Here is a 16,371-nt window from a genome sequence, read left to right on the forward strand (position 1 = left end):
GAAATCGAGGCTAACGAGAAAGAGGAGAAGTCATGAGCGCTAATCATCATGCATCTCTAGGTCGACGAACGGTATTTGATCTTAGAATCACCAATAGATTTGGTTTTTTTCTTTTGGTGTTTTTTGAATCGATTATTTGAAATTTGATTTTGGATTTTGTAAAGTTGGAGGAGATTAGACAAAAGAGAGCGGCTGAGAGATTAAGTAAAACATATTCAGGACCAGATCTCTCTAAAGCATCAGTCTCTAACGGTCTCTTTCGTCTCTTTTCATTACCTTTCTTGTCTTCAAAAATTAGTATGATTTGATTATCCTATTGTATTGAATTATGTCATTTATATGCAGATAATGCAGGCATGAAAAAATCAGAAAGCGGAAATCGACTCTCTGACGTAGCAATTCAGCTTTGATTTGATTTATTTATTTAATATTTATTGTACCAATTCTGGAAATGCAAGAATTCAGTTCAATTGAATTCAACTCTCATGTTTGGAAGCTAGAATTTGAATTTGATTCTTTTAATATCCAAAAAAAAATAAAAAAAAGGGGTTTTCAAAAGAAATGAAATTATGCTAAAAGTGCCATAAATTTAGATAAAAAGACTGAAATGTGAAACTAGGTCTGAATAAAGATGTTTTTTTATTGCTTTATTTCACAGTTTTTTGGTAAAAATAAAGGAAAAGAATAGCATCCTTTTGTTCCTTTTTAAGTTTTGATTTGAAAAGGTTAGATTGGTAATTGAGCCATGAGCAATGTTATACAAGTATTATAGATTGGACCTATCACTTTGTAAGCAATGATCGTTATTAACATGTAACTCTTTTAAAATGCATACATTCAAGTGCTTATTTTGTGATGCTTTCATGAAAAAGGGTTGAGCTTTTCTTAAGTCATTAGGTGCATTTGCATATGCTTGGATGAGAATGGAAAAGTTTGTTTTCAGTTATTTAAGTATGTGGTAATGAAGCAGGTCAGTCTTAGAATGATTTTTAATTTAAATAGCTAAGTCTTAAGTCATGTTAAGATTTTGTTTGTACATTTTATATTAAGATATAGTTTTCAATGGCTTGTGCAGACTGATGTCAGTGGATTAGTATCTCAGCTAAAAGATCTGCAGAAGAAGAATGCAGATTTGGAGGAAAGCAACAAGATGCTCTCCATGAAGGTATGATGGTGGTGATATTTGATTATTTCTTTTGCATTGAGAGAAATGAAAGAACAGATTTGTTATTGTGTTTATCAAGCTGTATTCTTTTTTCTCTCTGCTTCAGATTCAAACAAAGGATGTTGAGAATGATTCACTTGTAAAGCGCTTAAATGACCTGGTACTGGAATGATCTTTTTCTTTTTCCTCTTTCCCTCCTTCGTTTTCTTAATGCATGTGAAAGAACTTTGCAGACATCAACTTTTTGATTTCTCTATGATTTGCAGGAACAAAATACTGTACCATCTTTGAGGAAAGCACTTAAGGATGTAGCCATGGAGAAAGATGCAGCAGTTGTTGCACGGGTATGCCCTATTAGCTCATTATTCGTTTATTTGTTTCTGTTACTCCTTTTTCATTCTTCACCCACAACATCTGATATTTTAGTGTAGGAGGATCTTTCAACCCAGCTTCGCACCCTTAAGAAACGTCTGAAGGAAGCAGAAGAAGAACAGTACAGAGTATGCAAACAGATTCCTGCTAATATCACTTATAGTAGCAGCTGAATTTCTGTATTCTTATTAATTTTCTTGCAATAGGCAGAGGAAGACGCAGCATCCTTAAGAGCAGAATTAAACTCAATACAGCAACAAGCAATGAGTAATCCACTTGGCGGAATAACCTCTATTGGTATTTCACCAGATCAAGTACAAAGCTTGGAAAAGGAGTTGGCTAGTTTAAAATCTAATTTGCAGGTTAGAATTGTTTTGTTTGTTTTCCCTTTAGGAGTTCTGGGATGAGTTTCTTACGATGGTTGAAAACTTATAGCAAGAGTCATCATTGAGGCAACAAGAGCAACATAGATTAGCTCAGGAGCTCGCTTGGGCTTCTACCCTTATGTCTGAGAAGCAGGAATTGGAAGAGAAACTTGCAGCTATATCTAAAAGAGCCCCTGGTATATTCCTTTTAGAAACATTCATTGTAGTATTTAGTATCGTTAAGGGCATTATGGTCCCCATACAATGTGCATTTTATTGTGTTTCTTGTTCTATTTTGCTTTTCTAACTCACTGTCTCTTGCTTGTGCAATGCAGAGGAAGTATCAGAAAAAGTTTTTCATAAGGGATTCTCAGTGGTAATTCAATGCTTCTGGTTGTTATATTTATTAGTCTTGCTTTCTTATTCTTAAACGTGAGATGCATGCGACACTTCGAATATAATTGCAATGTTTTTCCTGTCTTCTTATTCATCAGTATCCAAAACCAATAAAATTTCTTGCTGATTCATGATCCCTTCTTAGAATTATGGGATAAGATTTTGATTTACTGTCTTGATGGATGCTATATAATTTGCAGGAAGAAAAGGAGAAACTTGAGAAGCAGTTGCATGATTTGGCTGTAGCAGTTGAGAGATTAGAGAGTAGTAGACAGAAACTTTTAGAGGAGGTGCCGTCTTTGCTTTTGTGATTTTCTTATAGTAATTGGAATTGAACTACGAAAGTTAGTGATTTTCTGAAGGTGACCTTGCTTCATAATTTTCATGTCAGATTGATTCTCAATCTTCAGAGATTGAGAAGCTTTTCGAGGAAAATTCGAATCTCTCTTCTTCTTACCAAGAGGCAGTAAGCATAGGAAAGCAGTGGGAGAATCAGGTAATCTCTGCACTGTTCGATGACTATTTCAATCACATTTGTGTTTTCAGGAAATTTGAAAACATGATAGTTTATCTATGGCGTAGCATTTCATTGGGGTTATCCTATAGACTGTTTCTGTTGCTTTGTCATGGACTTTGAGAGTACAACACCTGTCAGCCTTGTACATTGTTTTTATCAGCATCAGTATTGTGCTGGCTTTGTTTTCTTGAGATAATGATTTTCTTGTGCTGGCTTTGTTATCTTGAGATAATGATTTGCTTCAAATGTAACTTCTGCAGTTGAAGGATTGTCTTAAGCAAAATGAAGAGCTTCGTGGAGTTCTTGTTAAGATGAGAATGGAACAGACTAATATGCTTTCTTCAAGTGGTAGGGAGTTCCTGAGAAAACCAACAGAAAGCTATAGCAATGGGGTAAACGAGACTGGTTCACAGGCATATACAACTGAAGTTCTTTCCCTCAGGGTTAGTATTTTGAAGGTTAAAGAACTTGCATCACGTTTTCAGTTAGGTACTAGTTTTCATTTTTATCAGTTTGCTTTCCCTCATGGTTGATAGTTTTGTTCTTTTCACAGGGTGAACTTGCAAAAGAACAAAACAGAGCAGAAGCATTGTCAGCAGAGGTCCTGCAGCTATCAGCAAAACTCCAAGAGGCCACACAGGCATATAATGGTCTTGCACGCCTGTAAGTTCTTCCATTCTCTCTAATTTGCATTTTTGGCTTACAATTACGATTTTGGTGGTAAAGATTCTTAGACACTGGATCTACAAAACTGAGGTTAATTTTATTTGCCATTGCAGCTACAAACCAGTGCTGAGGAACATTGAGAACAGCCTCATCAAAATGAAGCAAGATGGCCCAGTGACAGTTCTGTGAAGACACAAGCAACACAGCTGCAATCTCATTCTTTTTCTGACAAGTGTTTTGTAATATACTTTTTTGGTGTTCAATTCGATCATTGCGGCATTGCCTGATGGAAACAAGTTTCAGAGGAATGTTTTGAGTAGGTTCTGTTATATCGTAAGAGCAAAATATTATACTCCAGGAATCAACACAAGTTAAATGTCAAGTTGAAGGTCCATTCAGAAAGTAAAAAATATGTGGGATGTCTCGGCAAGGTTTGGGAAGAAGTAATATAATGTTTTATTATTGTACATGAAGTGCCCCCCTTTCTGAAAATGATCTTGATGAGTTGAGTCACTCGCTGAGTTATTTAAATTTTAATAGGTAACAATTCATTCGAAGACGCGAGTTAAACTCGGACTTTGATAAAAATTCTCTCGAGAAAAAGTATGATTTGCTAGGCTTATTTATTAACTCATAAATTAAAGTATTAATAGCTTTTACATTTTACTAATAATTACAAAAAAAGTTGTTTAGACTTAGTTGTTAGAATTAAAAAAACAAGAAGAAATTTCATGTCATGCGATTTCTTTTAAAAAAATTATTTTTATGATTTTTTTAAGAATTTATAACATTGTTTTAAAATTCTTTCATTTCTATGGCTTTTTATTTTTTAAATTTCATAAAAAAAAGTATTAAAAATATATATAAAAAATATTGAAAGGATATCATTTAACTTGCATAATCTGAAATCAACCAAATAATGCAGATTTATTATTTTTATTTTATATCTTTATGTTTGATCGATGAATTGAATGGTATTATATGTTTTTTTTATAGTAACTAGTGTATTTTGATGACGTGAAAATATATGTTTCAAAAAATATACTATAATATACTAAAAAAATTCTAAAATATAGTTAAAAGTACATGAAATACAATTAACACACATTAATTAAAAAGTTTAAAATTTAAAACTTAATTAATTGAAATTAAGAAAGTCATTTAAGGTGCCAAGAAAGACAATAGTTTTGTATAAATTTTATGTCAATGAAAATATTGATAGGGATGAACGATGAAGATAATAATGTTATAATTTTATTAAAAAAAATGATATTAAAAGAATATCAAAAAAAAATCATAATACAGTTAAAAAGATCATATAAATAAAATGTTTTTAGATATTTAGTCGTAAAAAGAAAATTTATGGACCGTAACAAGAAATTTTATAGTCCACCATTTGTATATATGTAAAAAAATCTATCAACTATATTGTAAATGCTATAATGAATATTTATTTAATTTGAATGAATTGATAAATAATTTAATTTTTAATTCATAATTACTAAAATTATTCACTCAACTTATTTAAGCTCGTGACATGAAAATTCCATTTTTTGTAAACTCAGCTCAAACTCGACTGAATAATAAATTCAAACCAGCCAGAACCCAACTCTGCTTGATTCAATTTGCACCCCTATTTAAAAATGTAGGTAGCAAGAGTTGCTCCCAATTTGTTATCGCGAGCAAAAGGCACCATTCCCTAGCTCATGCTTTTTATTTACACACACCCCGGAAAGCAGCAAAACTGAAAGTAAGGACTCTTCCAAAGTGAATTTTCCTCCATTTCTTGTTTAGGGTGTTCAAAATACAGTTATTTCAAATCCACATTTGGCTACACTCTGATTCTCGTACGTTGTCTTCTACATGTATTGGCCTGTTATAAATATGTATATACATTGCTACCATGTATATATATATATGGTAATAAGCATCCCAACAGGCAAAGACCAATAACGCGAACGCGATACCCGAGTAAGAAGAATGCGAGCTACACATAAGTGACACAGTCAGCCTTCTCGGATTCAAGGACAATTCTTGCAGCTTCAACCACTGCTTGCCCACTCACATAGTGCTGTCTGCATACCGGCATATACACATCAGCTCCACCAATAACTTCTATTCGCGTATCCTCTGTCTTTCTCAAGGTAAAGAATGCGCGCTTTCCACAAAATTCACACCGTGCAGTTAACTTCGTAACAGAATCAGCAAGGGGAATTATATCAAGCACAGAACCAAAACTCCTCCTACCAACAGGATTCAATCCACCATTAAAAGATGATGTAATGCGATTATGTTATGAGCAAGAAGAAGAAGACGAAGTAAGTAATGAGCATCAAAAGAATAAAATAAAATATGAAACAGGATCGATAGCCGGAGCTTTGAAGTATACCTCAAATAGTCACCATCAAGACCAGCTACTATCACAGTTTTTCCATCATGATCAGCAGCTTCACGGCAGAAATCATAAAGATCTTCGAAAAATTGTGCTTCATCAATACCAATCACATCCAGCTGTCACCATGTGCTTTTAATAAGTTAACATCACTAAGTCCTCTAATAACACAGAAAACTAGCAAGAATTATATGCGCAGACAGTAGGACTTTTTTAGGTATCTTTGTTCAAGTGCTAGACAAATTAACTTTTTCGAAAATGATTCAACTCAGAAACGGAAGTAAATTTCTTGGTCATAATACCTACTTAATGATACATGCAATAGTCAAGATGCAGACTAATGATTGAATGTATGCATCAAGTGTCATTCTTAATAATATAAATCATCACAATTTGCAGTTGATATACCTGCTCGTATGCATCAGAGCCAAAGGTTTGCCTAAATGATGACAAATTGGACAATGCCACACAAGGCAACTTCACCCCATCATGTGTCACTATTGAATCCAAACCATATCTTGTATCCTTGTTTGATTTTATAATTGCTACATTTCTGCATAAAAAATTTACATTTCACAGGGCACAATAAGTACTAAAATAATGATGTTCACCGATGAAAAAATAGCATTGAAGCACTGATAAAGCATCAGCATTTGAATGTCTCTTATTGCTTAAATCTAAAGCAAAAATCCTAAAGGATTTATGTAAAGATATGTTATATGGGAACTCTAGTAATAGATGGAATCTTAAAGTGCCAGGAATAACACTGACATTTCTCCGCAAAACCCATAAATTACTACTGCTATGAAACAGGGTGGTATTACATAAAAAGAAACCATGGCTAAAAGTGCTGCCTAGCAAATAACAGTAGAATATCAATAAGTCGATATCAGACCTGGAATATTAGCTAAACACAAGTCATTTATAAGGTACTTAATTACGGTGGGGACAAAAAGTCAAAAGAAGTAAAGCTCAAATACCTTAAGTGGCAAGTGCACAAACAACTTTATCTCAAATTATCAACCTAAGCCCTGAAATCAAAGGGAAACTCAGCCAATAACCATGCTGAGATTGTGATTAAAATGTAAGGAATATCAATTCTTCATCATTAATTATTGGTCATTTATATCAGGGACAAAGCCAGCATCCATTAAAATGCAGTTCAGTATGATGATTGTCCTACATATCTCCTCAAAATTTCTATGCGATTTATCACCCATTAAGAAGTAGTGCACCTCCTCTTGAACTTCAATCCTGCTACAAGCAGGCTCCTTTATTATTCCTGAATCTCTCATCATATCCCTAACCTTTGCCACAGCACCCCAAGACCCAAAAGAAGCATAGGCATTGGACAAGACCACATACTTTCCAGCATTTCCTGGATTCAATTCGAAGTATTTCTTAGCTGCAAGCTTTACCAAGTCCATGTCCCCATGAATCCTACAAGCCCCGAGCAAAGCACCCCATATAACTGAGTGTTCTTTACAAGGTGCATTCAGAACAAACTCATAAGCTTCTTGTAACCTCCCAGCACGACCTAGAAGGTCGACCATGGCTGCATAATGTTGCCCTCTAGGCTGAATTCCATAATTTCTCTTCATTGATAAGAAATAATCCCAACCTTCATCAATCAAACCTCCATGACTACAGGCACAAAGGGCTGCAAGAAAAGTAACATAATTTGGTCTAAAACCTTCGTCTTTCATCCTATGAAATGATTCTAAAACCTCTGTAACTCTTCCATGCTGGCCATACCCAGATATTAATGAAGTCCAAGTAACAATGTTCCTGTTCACTGACTTATTAAAGGCTTTATGCCCATCAGTGAGACTGCTACATTTGAAATACATGTCTATGAGGGCACTATTAACTACAACATTTTCTCTCAGATTACACTTTATCATGATACCATGGGCTTTCTTACCGTGCTGTAATGTTGCCAAAGCAGCACAAGCTCTAAAAGCTGATGCAAAGGTATACTGGTCTGGTGTCAAACCATTCTGTCTCATCTTATAATAAAGACTAAGGCCTATTTCCTCAAGTCCACTTTGCACATATCCAGCAATCATTGCATTCCAAGAAATCAAGCTTTTATCCATCAAATTATCAAAAAACATATGGGCAGTCTTTAAGTCCCCAGATTTTGCGTACAATATCAATAACTTATTCTTTAAATATTCATTAGCAACATATCCAACAACAACCATTTGTGCGTGGATTCTTCTTCCCATCCTATATTGTTTCCTGAGTATACATTCTTGCAACATAAGAGCATAGGTGCCATGCTCCATTTTAAACCCCGTACGCCATAATAGCCCCACAGCTTCACTCATTCTCCCCGAATAACAAAGACCCTTTAACGTTTTTTCGAACTGAAGCACATTTTCAACCTGAAAGCTGGCAATATCTAACCAGTGACAATCCCACCCATTTTAAAAGAGCAGAAAATTGAAATATTAAAAGAGGTAGGTGATATATTAGCTTTACGTAGAGGTAATATGTACCCCATAGAAACTATAGCAATCAACAATGAAAGAAGTAAACTTCACATAGAATCACATGATATGCAAATATTACTTTCTTCTCATTAAACTAAGTGTTAATCAAAATCCAAATCATAAAACAAAGAAGAAGACGAGTTAAGACGATATAAACCTGCCATCATCGGTTTCAGACTGAACCCGGCGGAGAAGAGTGGTGGTTTTACCGGCGAACATAGGGCCAACAATGACATGAATCTCGCCGGAAGTGTGAGAAAGAGAGGATTTAGATTGGAGACATCGATTTTGAATTGGGATAATTGAAAGGAAAGGAGAAGGAGGTTTCATGGGATTTCTAAAAGCTGTGACATTTGAGATAAGTTTGGATTTTGAGGCTAAATTAGAAAAGAAGAGAGAAGGAGTGGTTTTGGAAATGGGTGAAAATGGTGGGGATAATAACACACACTTCATTCTTGAAATAGCTGTTAACATTTGAGAGAGAGAGAGAGAGAGAGAGAGAGGGTAACGGGTTTTGATTATTTACAAGGAAATTTGTGACATGGTTGCTAAATTTAGGGTTTAAGGGTTATGGAGAGAGAGACAGAGAACATATAAAAGAGGAGGGAGGGTTTAAGCGGGTCTTCTCTTTCTTTTTGCTTGTTAAAAAATGCAAATACTTTCAGCTCTCTTTTCAGACAGAACAACAGTTACACCCATTGACGGGTCCGGGTGCCCATTTGCCCCTAATAGTCTCCGAAACTCTTTTTTTTTTTTTTCACATTATATATTAGGGAGATTCTCGGTCTTTTCACATTATATATTATATATTAACAAAAATTATTTAAACTTAAAATATATAAATAAAATTTTATACTTTGATATTAAATAATTACATATATTTTATTATTTAAAATTAATGAATATGCATCAGTCATATGTCAGTTTAACGTATGCATCAACTCTAAACAAAATCTTTTACTTATTATTATATCGATCAAAATCGAATTTAAAAAATAAAAACTATTAAATTTATTAAAATATTCAACTTAGTTTCTAGTAAATATAAATTTTTTAAAATTTGACCAAATTTGATCTACGGGCTGAAAAATTTAGATAATATATAATACAATTCATTATTATCTCGGTTAAAAATATTCCACGTAATAATTACTCATTTGTAAGAAAATTATGTTTAATTGATTTTTCTCCCAAACAATATATATTTATATATTGTACATTTTATTATTAAATTTACGTTTGAAAAATTTATAAGTTCTTTTTGTTGTTAAAGACAATTAAATAGCTTTGAGAAAAATGAATAAGCAGTCATTTTGTATCATATAAATGTCAATAATACTTTAAATATTAAAAATATAAAAGCTATAAGGGATAATGAACTCTCAGATTCTGGAACGACTAGCAATATCTGTATCAGAAAGAAAGGAACATCAACAATCATTCACTATTACTAATATATTTTTCTAAGCAATTCTTTGAATAAATATGTAAATCCCCAATTTATGTTGATTCTTTAAGTCATTGGAACAGAGATATCCACACCAAGAAAGAAGCATTTGAAAGTTGATACACCAGAAAAATTAGAAATCTTGCCTCAGAAAACTGTAACTTCTCTAAATGAACATGATATCTGCTACTGTACAAATAGCTGTGTGCTTATTATCAGATGGAAAGAGAAAAATTATTGCAGTAAACAATCACCAGTAATCCCCACAAGAACAGACTCCGTCGCGGAAATGGTGAAAGCGGTTGACATCTTTTACTAGAATCTCCTTATTTGTGAACTTGGAAATGAGTTTTGTAAATGAATGGCAGTCTTCACATAACCTCAAGTTTTTGGTGATCCGAATGGTTTCCCTACTATTTGTATTGATAAGCCCGAAGGCAACCGCTAATTTTTCGCTATGGCCTAATACAATTTGCTCCTTCTCCTCAGCATCTAGATCATAGAGCACAACTTTTGTTTGTGGCACATAGCCTTTCTCCTTCATCTCTGTTGACAATTTAACCACCAAAGCATGGAGCTGCTCAATCTGTGGGTTAAACTCATCAACAGACACAAACGTATAGATTTTTCTTTTAACTTCTATCCAACTCCGACCTGGTATCTTTTGTAGCCCCCGAGCTTCCAGCAGCCTCTTCACTCTTTTTACTCCATCCCAGATACCGGCTTCTGCATAAATGTCAGCAAGAAGCACATAATTCCCAGCATTTGTAGGCTCAAGATCAAAAAGCCTCTTGCTTGCCCTCTCTGCTAGTTCGACATTACAATGAATCCTACATGACCCTAGGAGAGACCCCCAAACCTTAGGCCCTGGTTCAATTCGCATATCCTCAATGATTTTAGCTGCTTCCTCTAACCTATTGGCCCGGCCAAGAAGGTCCACCATACAAGCATAATGCTCCACACTAGGATACATCCCATAGTCTTTATGCATCGACTCAAACAAAATCTTTCCTTCCTCTACAAGTCCTGCATGGCTGCAAGCTCCCAAAACACTAACAAATGATATGGGACTTGGAAATACACCGTTGCGAGTCATATCCTTGAAAATTTGGATTGCTTTCTTTCCAAATCCATGAACCCCATAACTTGAGATCAACGAGTTCCAAGAAACAACATCTCTCTTATCCATCTGATCAAAAACATGTTGGGCCAATTGTAGCTTACCACATCTTGCATACATAGTAACAAGACTGCTAATAACTGGCAAGATACTATCCAGCCCCCTCCGAAGAATATAACCATGCAACAACTTCCCTTGCTCCAAAGCTGCAAGAGCAGCACAAGCTTGAAGCACACTAACCATTGTCACAGAATTTGGACACATATCTTTAGTCTCAAGCATCATTTCCCTGAAAAGCTCCAAAGCCTCGAAAGGCCTCCCATTTTTCGCATAACAAGCAATCATAGCACTCCAAGAAACAACATTTTTCACTGACATCTCACTAAAAACACAACTAGCATACGAAACATAACCAAACCTCGCGTACATATCAACCAAAGTAGTCATTATATGAACATGTGCTTCATATCCACGTCGCAAAATTTGCGCATGAATCTCCTTCCCTTTCTTTAGCAATGATAATAAACTATTCGACGCAACACATGCTTTAAGCACATAAGTATAAGTGAACCTATCAGAAGGCATTCCAATAGAATTCATCCTCCGATATAATCTCAACACTTCTTCCCCATTACCCACTAAAGTTAGTGCTCGAAAGAGCGCATTATAAACATAAAGAGTTCTGCTACGCGTTTTATCAAACACCTTGCGTGCGTTATCAATGGAGCCAAAAGACGAATACATATTAATGAGTTTAGTGGCCAAGAAAGGATCCTGATCAAACCCATTGTCAAGGAGGTGTTGATGAACAAATTGAGCATCAAGAAAAGAGTTCTGATGGGTGCAAGAAAGAAGTAGAAGTTCATAAGTGTGTTGTGCTGGGTCTGGTTCATTGCAAAGCAGGTTAAGTGCTTGTTTTAGGTTACCTTGTTTGCATAGAGATTGAATTAGATTGTTACTGTTAGCTGTGGGGATTGTAGGGTTTAAGTTCACAAAGCAAATTGGTGGTTTTGGAGTTGGACGGGAAAAGAAAGTGGAATGAGAAGGTGGCTGAGTTGTGGCTTGAGGAGAGTGAAATGCCCACATTATTAGAATGGATGAAACTGAAATGATCAAATTATGAGTTTATTCACTAAAAAAGATTTATATTTCATCTTTGTTTACAACTCCCTCTCAGAAAGATTTTCATTTACAGGGGTTTGAGGAAGATTTTCTAGCTTCAGAGCAATGCAATGAGATTTTCCATTGTATTTATATATGGAATAATTTCCAATTTGGCCCCTAAATTTGTCTCTTGCGTTTAATTTGAACCTTTTTTTATCTTTTGAGTGAATTTAAGACCCAACTTTGCTGTTTTGGCTCTTTTGACCCTTTTATTTTTAGAATTTAAAGCACACACTCTCCAATTTCAACTAAAAGAGAGCAAATTGAATGCTGCCCCTTCTTTTTTCTTTTTTAATCTCTCAGTTGATCATACTCTATCTGCTTTGATTATTCCACACTCAAACACTTCTTACTAACTCTAGCGAAACATAATACTACTGGAACTCCAAGTACAACCATTTAGATGTCGAAAGATGCTCGTGCATCTTTCTTTCCCTTCCCTTCACAACTTTAAAATTATTGTTGCTCTTGTTATGTCTTACTCTTGCCCTCAATGATGTTGGATTTAATGGTGTGTGTTAAAGACAAAGTTTTGGATTTGCTTTTGATTGGATTTTAGAGGAAAAATAGAAAGGAAGAAAAGAAAAGTTCGGGAGAGAAAAATAAACTGTCGTTTATTGTTTAAAATAAAGAGCAGTGAATATTAATTTTTTAATTATTTTTTGTTGATTGATTGAACTTTGTCTGTCATGCGCCTAATCTGAACAAAGAGGGATCAAAATGAGATAAAACAACAAAATTGGAAGTTAAATTAACTGAAAATATAAAAGAAAGGGGCCAAATCGAACTAGATCCTATATATGTGTGTGTGTTCCTACTCTTGAATATTCAATTTTTATAAAACTATTTAATAGAATTGTTATTTAGTATTTTGAACAGAATGAAAATTCATTGAATTAAGGATGAGATATTAATTTTTTCCGGGCAAAAGCTAATAAACTAAGCATAAGCAGATGCCAGACTCCCTGGCAAAAAAAAGTTTAGCAAGCCATGCATCAGGATTATTCCTAGCTTTACAAACAAAAGAAATTAACATTGGCAGAGTGCAAATGAAGAAGTGTCTTCCTTTACTTTGTCGGATAGCGTTAGCAAATTCCTGAGGGACTTGAGGATTGAAATGTTTACATGAAGCAACAGTAGTAGAACGACTAGAAGAGAACAGAATAAAATTCTGACGACTGTTTAGCAATAATAAGATAATGGAGGATGACACAAGCTTTCAGGTTACTCCTTAGATAAGACGTGGTTTCTGCAAGTTGAGCCCTCAATCATCTGCCCTTTCCTGTTTATAATCAGAACACCTAGAGCAGCAACCTTAGTATCCTTGCAAAACTCCACAGTAGTACGGATGACACCCTGACAGGGGCTTGGTCTTCTTCTTGCACCTAAGAAACAGAAATACTATTTTCAGACTACATTGCTGAGAGAAAATACCCTGATAGATCATCTTCTTTTCTTTTTATTATTATATTATTACTATTATTCTTACTTATTCAGTAAGGTATCCAGGATTAAATATCCATTGTCCTCTTAGGATATTACTATCTAACTATTTTTTCACCAGGAGATCTTAAGGGTACATTTCCTGCTCGATCTTGCACATTCAGAGGCAAATTCTCAGAATACTTTTCAGGAAAAACCGACCATGATTAACAAGGAATAGAAATAACGTCCCTTGCCAAAAGGACTAACCCTCTTGGATTAAATCATTCTACTTTTCTGCCAATGAAAACTGGATCGCAATTCATGGTTTTTCTGAAATAGAAATTCCAAGCCGGATAGACCAACACATAATAGCAACTTTAAGAATTATATCCTAATCCTATTTATACCAAGTTTTCAACATCAAGCTCCACCAATGGAACATGGAGGCTTAGATGCTTGTAGAAGTTGAAGGATTAGAATTAGCACCAGAGATTATTAATAATAATAATAATAATAATAATAAATGTAATTTTCATGGAATAAAACAAAATAAATTAAGTGGGTGCATTAATTTGTACAAAGATGCCGTGAAGTTTTCATTTGGAGAAGGACTCTTTTGAAAAAAGAAAAAGTATTCGAGAAGAAATTGCTTATAGAAATAATCAATCAACATAAAATTATTCTACAATATTAATTAAATATGTACCTCAATTTAGCAGTTTAGTCAATTAATATAATGTCTCACCACAACATTGTTTATGATCTTTATGGAATAAATAAAATAAGTGGCGTAATTACAAGGATGTCCTGAAGTCTTCATTTGGAAAGTGATTTTTTCTGAAAAAGTAATCACTTATAAATAACTTGCTGATATCAACCAAATCATATTAGATATTTTGAGTGTTTTATATATATAAAAATAAATAAATAAATAAATATAACATATATATATATTATATTATATTATATTCAGAGCCTAATTGAGAATGAAGTCACAAGTTTTGTTTTTGATAGATTTAATGGGAAGAGGAATAGGTAATGACATAAAAAATTGAAAAATAAATAAATATATAAAGAATGCATAGGATTGATAAGTTGTGTTTTACTCTATTTGAATTATATTATTACACTATTGCTATCAAATTAATCAATTAGATTCTTCTCTTTTGAAATCTCTTACTATGTCTATAGCAAGCAGTTTGAAGGATACACAATATTTATCATTCAATGCCTTAACTCTTGTGCCATAACTAACATGAGTTGCTAAAGTAGTATCCAAATTTATAAGCATTTTTTTTCTAAATTTTATAGATGTTAATTTGAGTTAAGTCATGTTCGTACATTGATACTTGATACTGATACCAATATTGCTTTTTGACTTCCTTAAAATGCAAATCATTTTTATATTTTTTTCTTTTATTTTCAGGTTATTCTTTGAATTTGGTAGCCCTTATATATATAGTTGAGTAAGATCCCTGTAATAATTGATAATCTATTAGTGCTCCCATTTTAAAGATATATTTATATGAAATTTAATTACAAGCATATCATCAGTTGGTGGTATTAAGTAAAGCATATTCTTCATGTTCTCTATGGATTTTTTTGTTACATATTCTCTATCGCTTATACAATTATGTCCATTTCAATTCTGTCTTTATTCTTTCTCTTTCTGGATCTCTTTTGCTACTCGGGTGAAATGTGACCTTGTATATTAAATCACTAGATGCTTCCATTGTCACTATTCATCTACTCAATCAATCATGGGGTATCGATCTCTTTTATTCTTAAAAAATAAATTAATAGGACTAGACGGAATGCATATGAGTTCATTCCTAATTCAAATAGAATTAATTCATAATTAATCTAATTGAATGCTAAATTTACTTAATTTAATTCAATTTTAAATTTATTTGAGGTAAATTTGTAAAGTAATTAATAACTTATAAAATATTTTTATATTATGACTTTTATAATAATAATTTATACGCACAATCCGTGTGACGAGCAAAACATATATATAACACTAGAAAAGAGAAAATTTTGAACTGAAATTCTTAGAATCAATTAATAATTAATCTAATGTTAACATAATCCTATCTTAATTTTATATGCAATTTTAATTTAATACCTTATTTATCCTAATAGAGTTAATTAGTAATTTTAATTCAATTCTAATACTACCGCAATTTCATACCTAATTGGAGTTCCAATAGTTCAATATAACTTCTTACAAAATTTGAAGACAAAAAAAAAGATAAAATATTTTTATTTTTATTTTATTAATATATTAATTCATCTGTTCATTATAATACTTTTTAATAAATTATTACAACTGAATTACTTGAAGTGTTCGATATTTATTTTTATATACTAAACAAATTTTATCTCAAAGTGTCCATATATATATATATAATTGAATTTTATTATAAATTTATTATATTATATTAATATTTCAAACTTTTCAAATTTAATATATTTATTTTTACTTTATTGTTATTGAATTCAATGTAACATGTCAAGCAATATAAAAGAAAATATCATTTAAATTATTTAAAATTATTTAACATTTGATATTTGATGTTTCTTTATCATGAAAATTTAAAATTTATCTCTTTTTTATATTACTTTTTACTCTTCTTTTGTGAGAAATTTCATTTTATTTTTATTTGATTATAACTGATGTGTCTTTTTTAGTATACACAAGTGCATGAACCGTTCTTATAGTAAGAGTAAGTTCACCACGAGGTCGATCTCTTAAGAAACCATGAGGCTACTTATTATAAAGACTAATTATCAAACACAAAACAATAAAAGTAAATTTAAACACTCTAAATAGAGAGTAAT

General features: G+C 32.9%; 3 protein-coding genes across 5 annotated transcripts in view; 1 reads left to right on the top strand and 2 right to left on the bottom strand.

Moving 5' to 3' along the window:
- The window catches only part of LOC8284096 (WEB family protein At3g02930, chloroplastic), a 4,069-nt gene extending 121 nt beyond the window's left edge, over positions 1-3,948 (top strand). Inside the window, exons 1-15 of one of the 2 annotated variants that reach the window (XM_002520456.4) lie at positions 1-71; positions 165-252; positions 346-392; positions 1,076-1,165; positions 1,272-1,325; positions 1,432-1,509; positions 1,597-1,665; positions 1,744-1,899; positions 1,973-2,099; positions 2,238-2,278; positions 2,499-2,588; positions 2,690-2,794; positions 3,076-3,258; positions 3,369-3,478; positions 3,595-3,948. The exon at positions 1-71 is cut by the window's left edge and continues 121 nt beyond it. In XM_002520456.4, coding sequence (XP_002520502.2) covers positions 33-71; positions 165-252; positions 346-392; positions 1,076-1,165; positions 1,272-1,325; positions 1,432-1,509; positions 1,597-1,665; positions 1,744-1,899; positions 1,973-2,099; positions 2,238-2,278; positions 2,499-2,588; positions 2,690-2,794; positions 3,076-3,258; positions 3,369-3,478; positions 3,595-3,670 — 1,353 coding nt within the window. In that variant the 5' untranslated portion in view covers positions 1-32 and the 3' untranslated portion in view covers positions 3,671-3,948. The remainder of the gene's footprint in view (positions 72-164; positions 253-345; positions 393-1,075; positions 1,166-1,271; positions 1,326-1,431; positions 1,510-1,596; positions 1,666-1,743; positions 1,900-1,972; positions 2,100-2,237; positions 2,279-2,498; positions 2,589-2,689; positions 2,795-3,075; positions 3,259-3,368; positions 3,479-3,594) is intronic. The other variant, XM_048379409.1, reaches the window with a different exon arrangement.
- A 1,291-nt stretch (positions 3,949-5,239) lies between these two features.
- Positions 5,240-9,326, bottom strand: LOC8284095 (thymidine kinase a). 2 transcript variants are annotated; one of them, XM_015720035.3, is made up of 4 exons: positions 8,529-9,076; positions 6,282-6,426; positions 5,871-5,992; positions 5,240-5,724 (listed from the first exon to the last, which is right to left on the bottom strand). In XM_015720035.3, the coding sequence occupies exons 1-4, from the start codon at positions 8,843-8,845 to the stop codon at positions 5,469-5,471; spliced, it is 840 nt and encodes a 279-aa protein (XP_015575521.1). In that variant the 5' UTR covers positions 8,846-9,076; the 3' UTR covers positions 5,240-5,468. The 2 variants fall into 2 exon arrangements, 1 of the variants encoding a protein (XP_015575521.1); XR_007216539.1 differs by lacking the exons at positions 5,240-5,724; positions 5,871-5,992 and adding an exon at positions 6,854-8,270 and having other exon boundaries at positions 6,293-6,426; positions 8,529-9,326.
- A 475-nt stretch (positions 9,327-9,801) lies between these two features.
- Positions 9,802-12,158, bottom strand: LOC8284094 (pentatricopeptide repeat-containing protein At3g46790, chloroplastic). The gene has a single exon (XM_015720034.3). The coding sequence runs from the start codon at positions 12,022-12,024 to the stop codon at positions 10,069-10,071; it is 1,956 nt and encodes a 651-aa protein (XP_015575520.2). The 5' UTR covers positions 12,025-12,158; the 3' UTR covers positions 9,802-10,068.
- Positions 12,159-16,371: the final 4,213 nt, after the last annotated feature.

The sequence above is a fragment of the Ricinus communis genome, chromosome 1 (genome assembly GCF_019578655.1).
Source record: "Ricinus communis isolate WT05 ecotype wild-type chromosome 1, ASM1957865v1, whole genome shotgun sequence".
NCBI lineage: Eukaryota > Viridiplantae > Streptophyta > Magnoliopsida > Malpighiales > Euphorbiaceae > Ricinus > Ricinus communis.

Excerpts from the sequence above, each read along its gene's own strand:
- LOC8284094 (XM_015720034.3), bottom strand. The coding sequence starts at position 12,024 with ATGTGGGCATTTCACTCTCCTCAAGCCACAACTCAGCCACCTTCTCAT.
- LOC8284095 (XM_015720035.3), bottom strand. The coding sequence starts at position 8,845 with ATGTTAACAGCTATTTCAAGAATGAAGTGTGTGTTATTATCCCCACCA. Across the intron at positions 5,993-6,281 it reads GCTCTGATGCATACGAGCAG|CTGGATGTGATTGGTATTGA; the intron begins GTATATCAACTG and ends ACATGGTGACAG. Across the intron at positions 5,725-5,870 it reads CTTGATGGTGACTATTTGAG|GAGGAGTTTTGGTTCTGTGC; the intron begins GTATACTTCAAA and ends TCCTGTTGGTAG.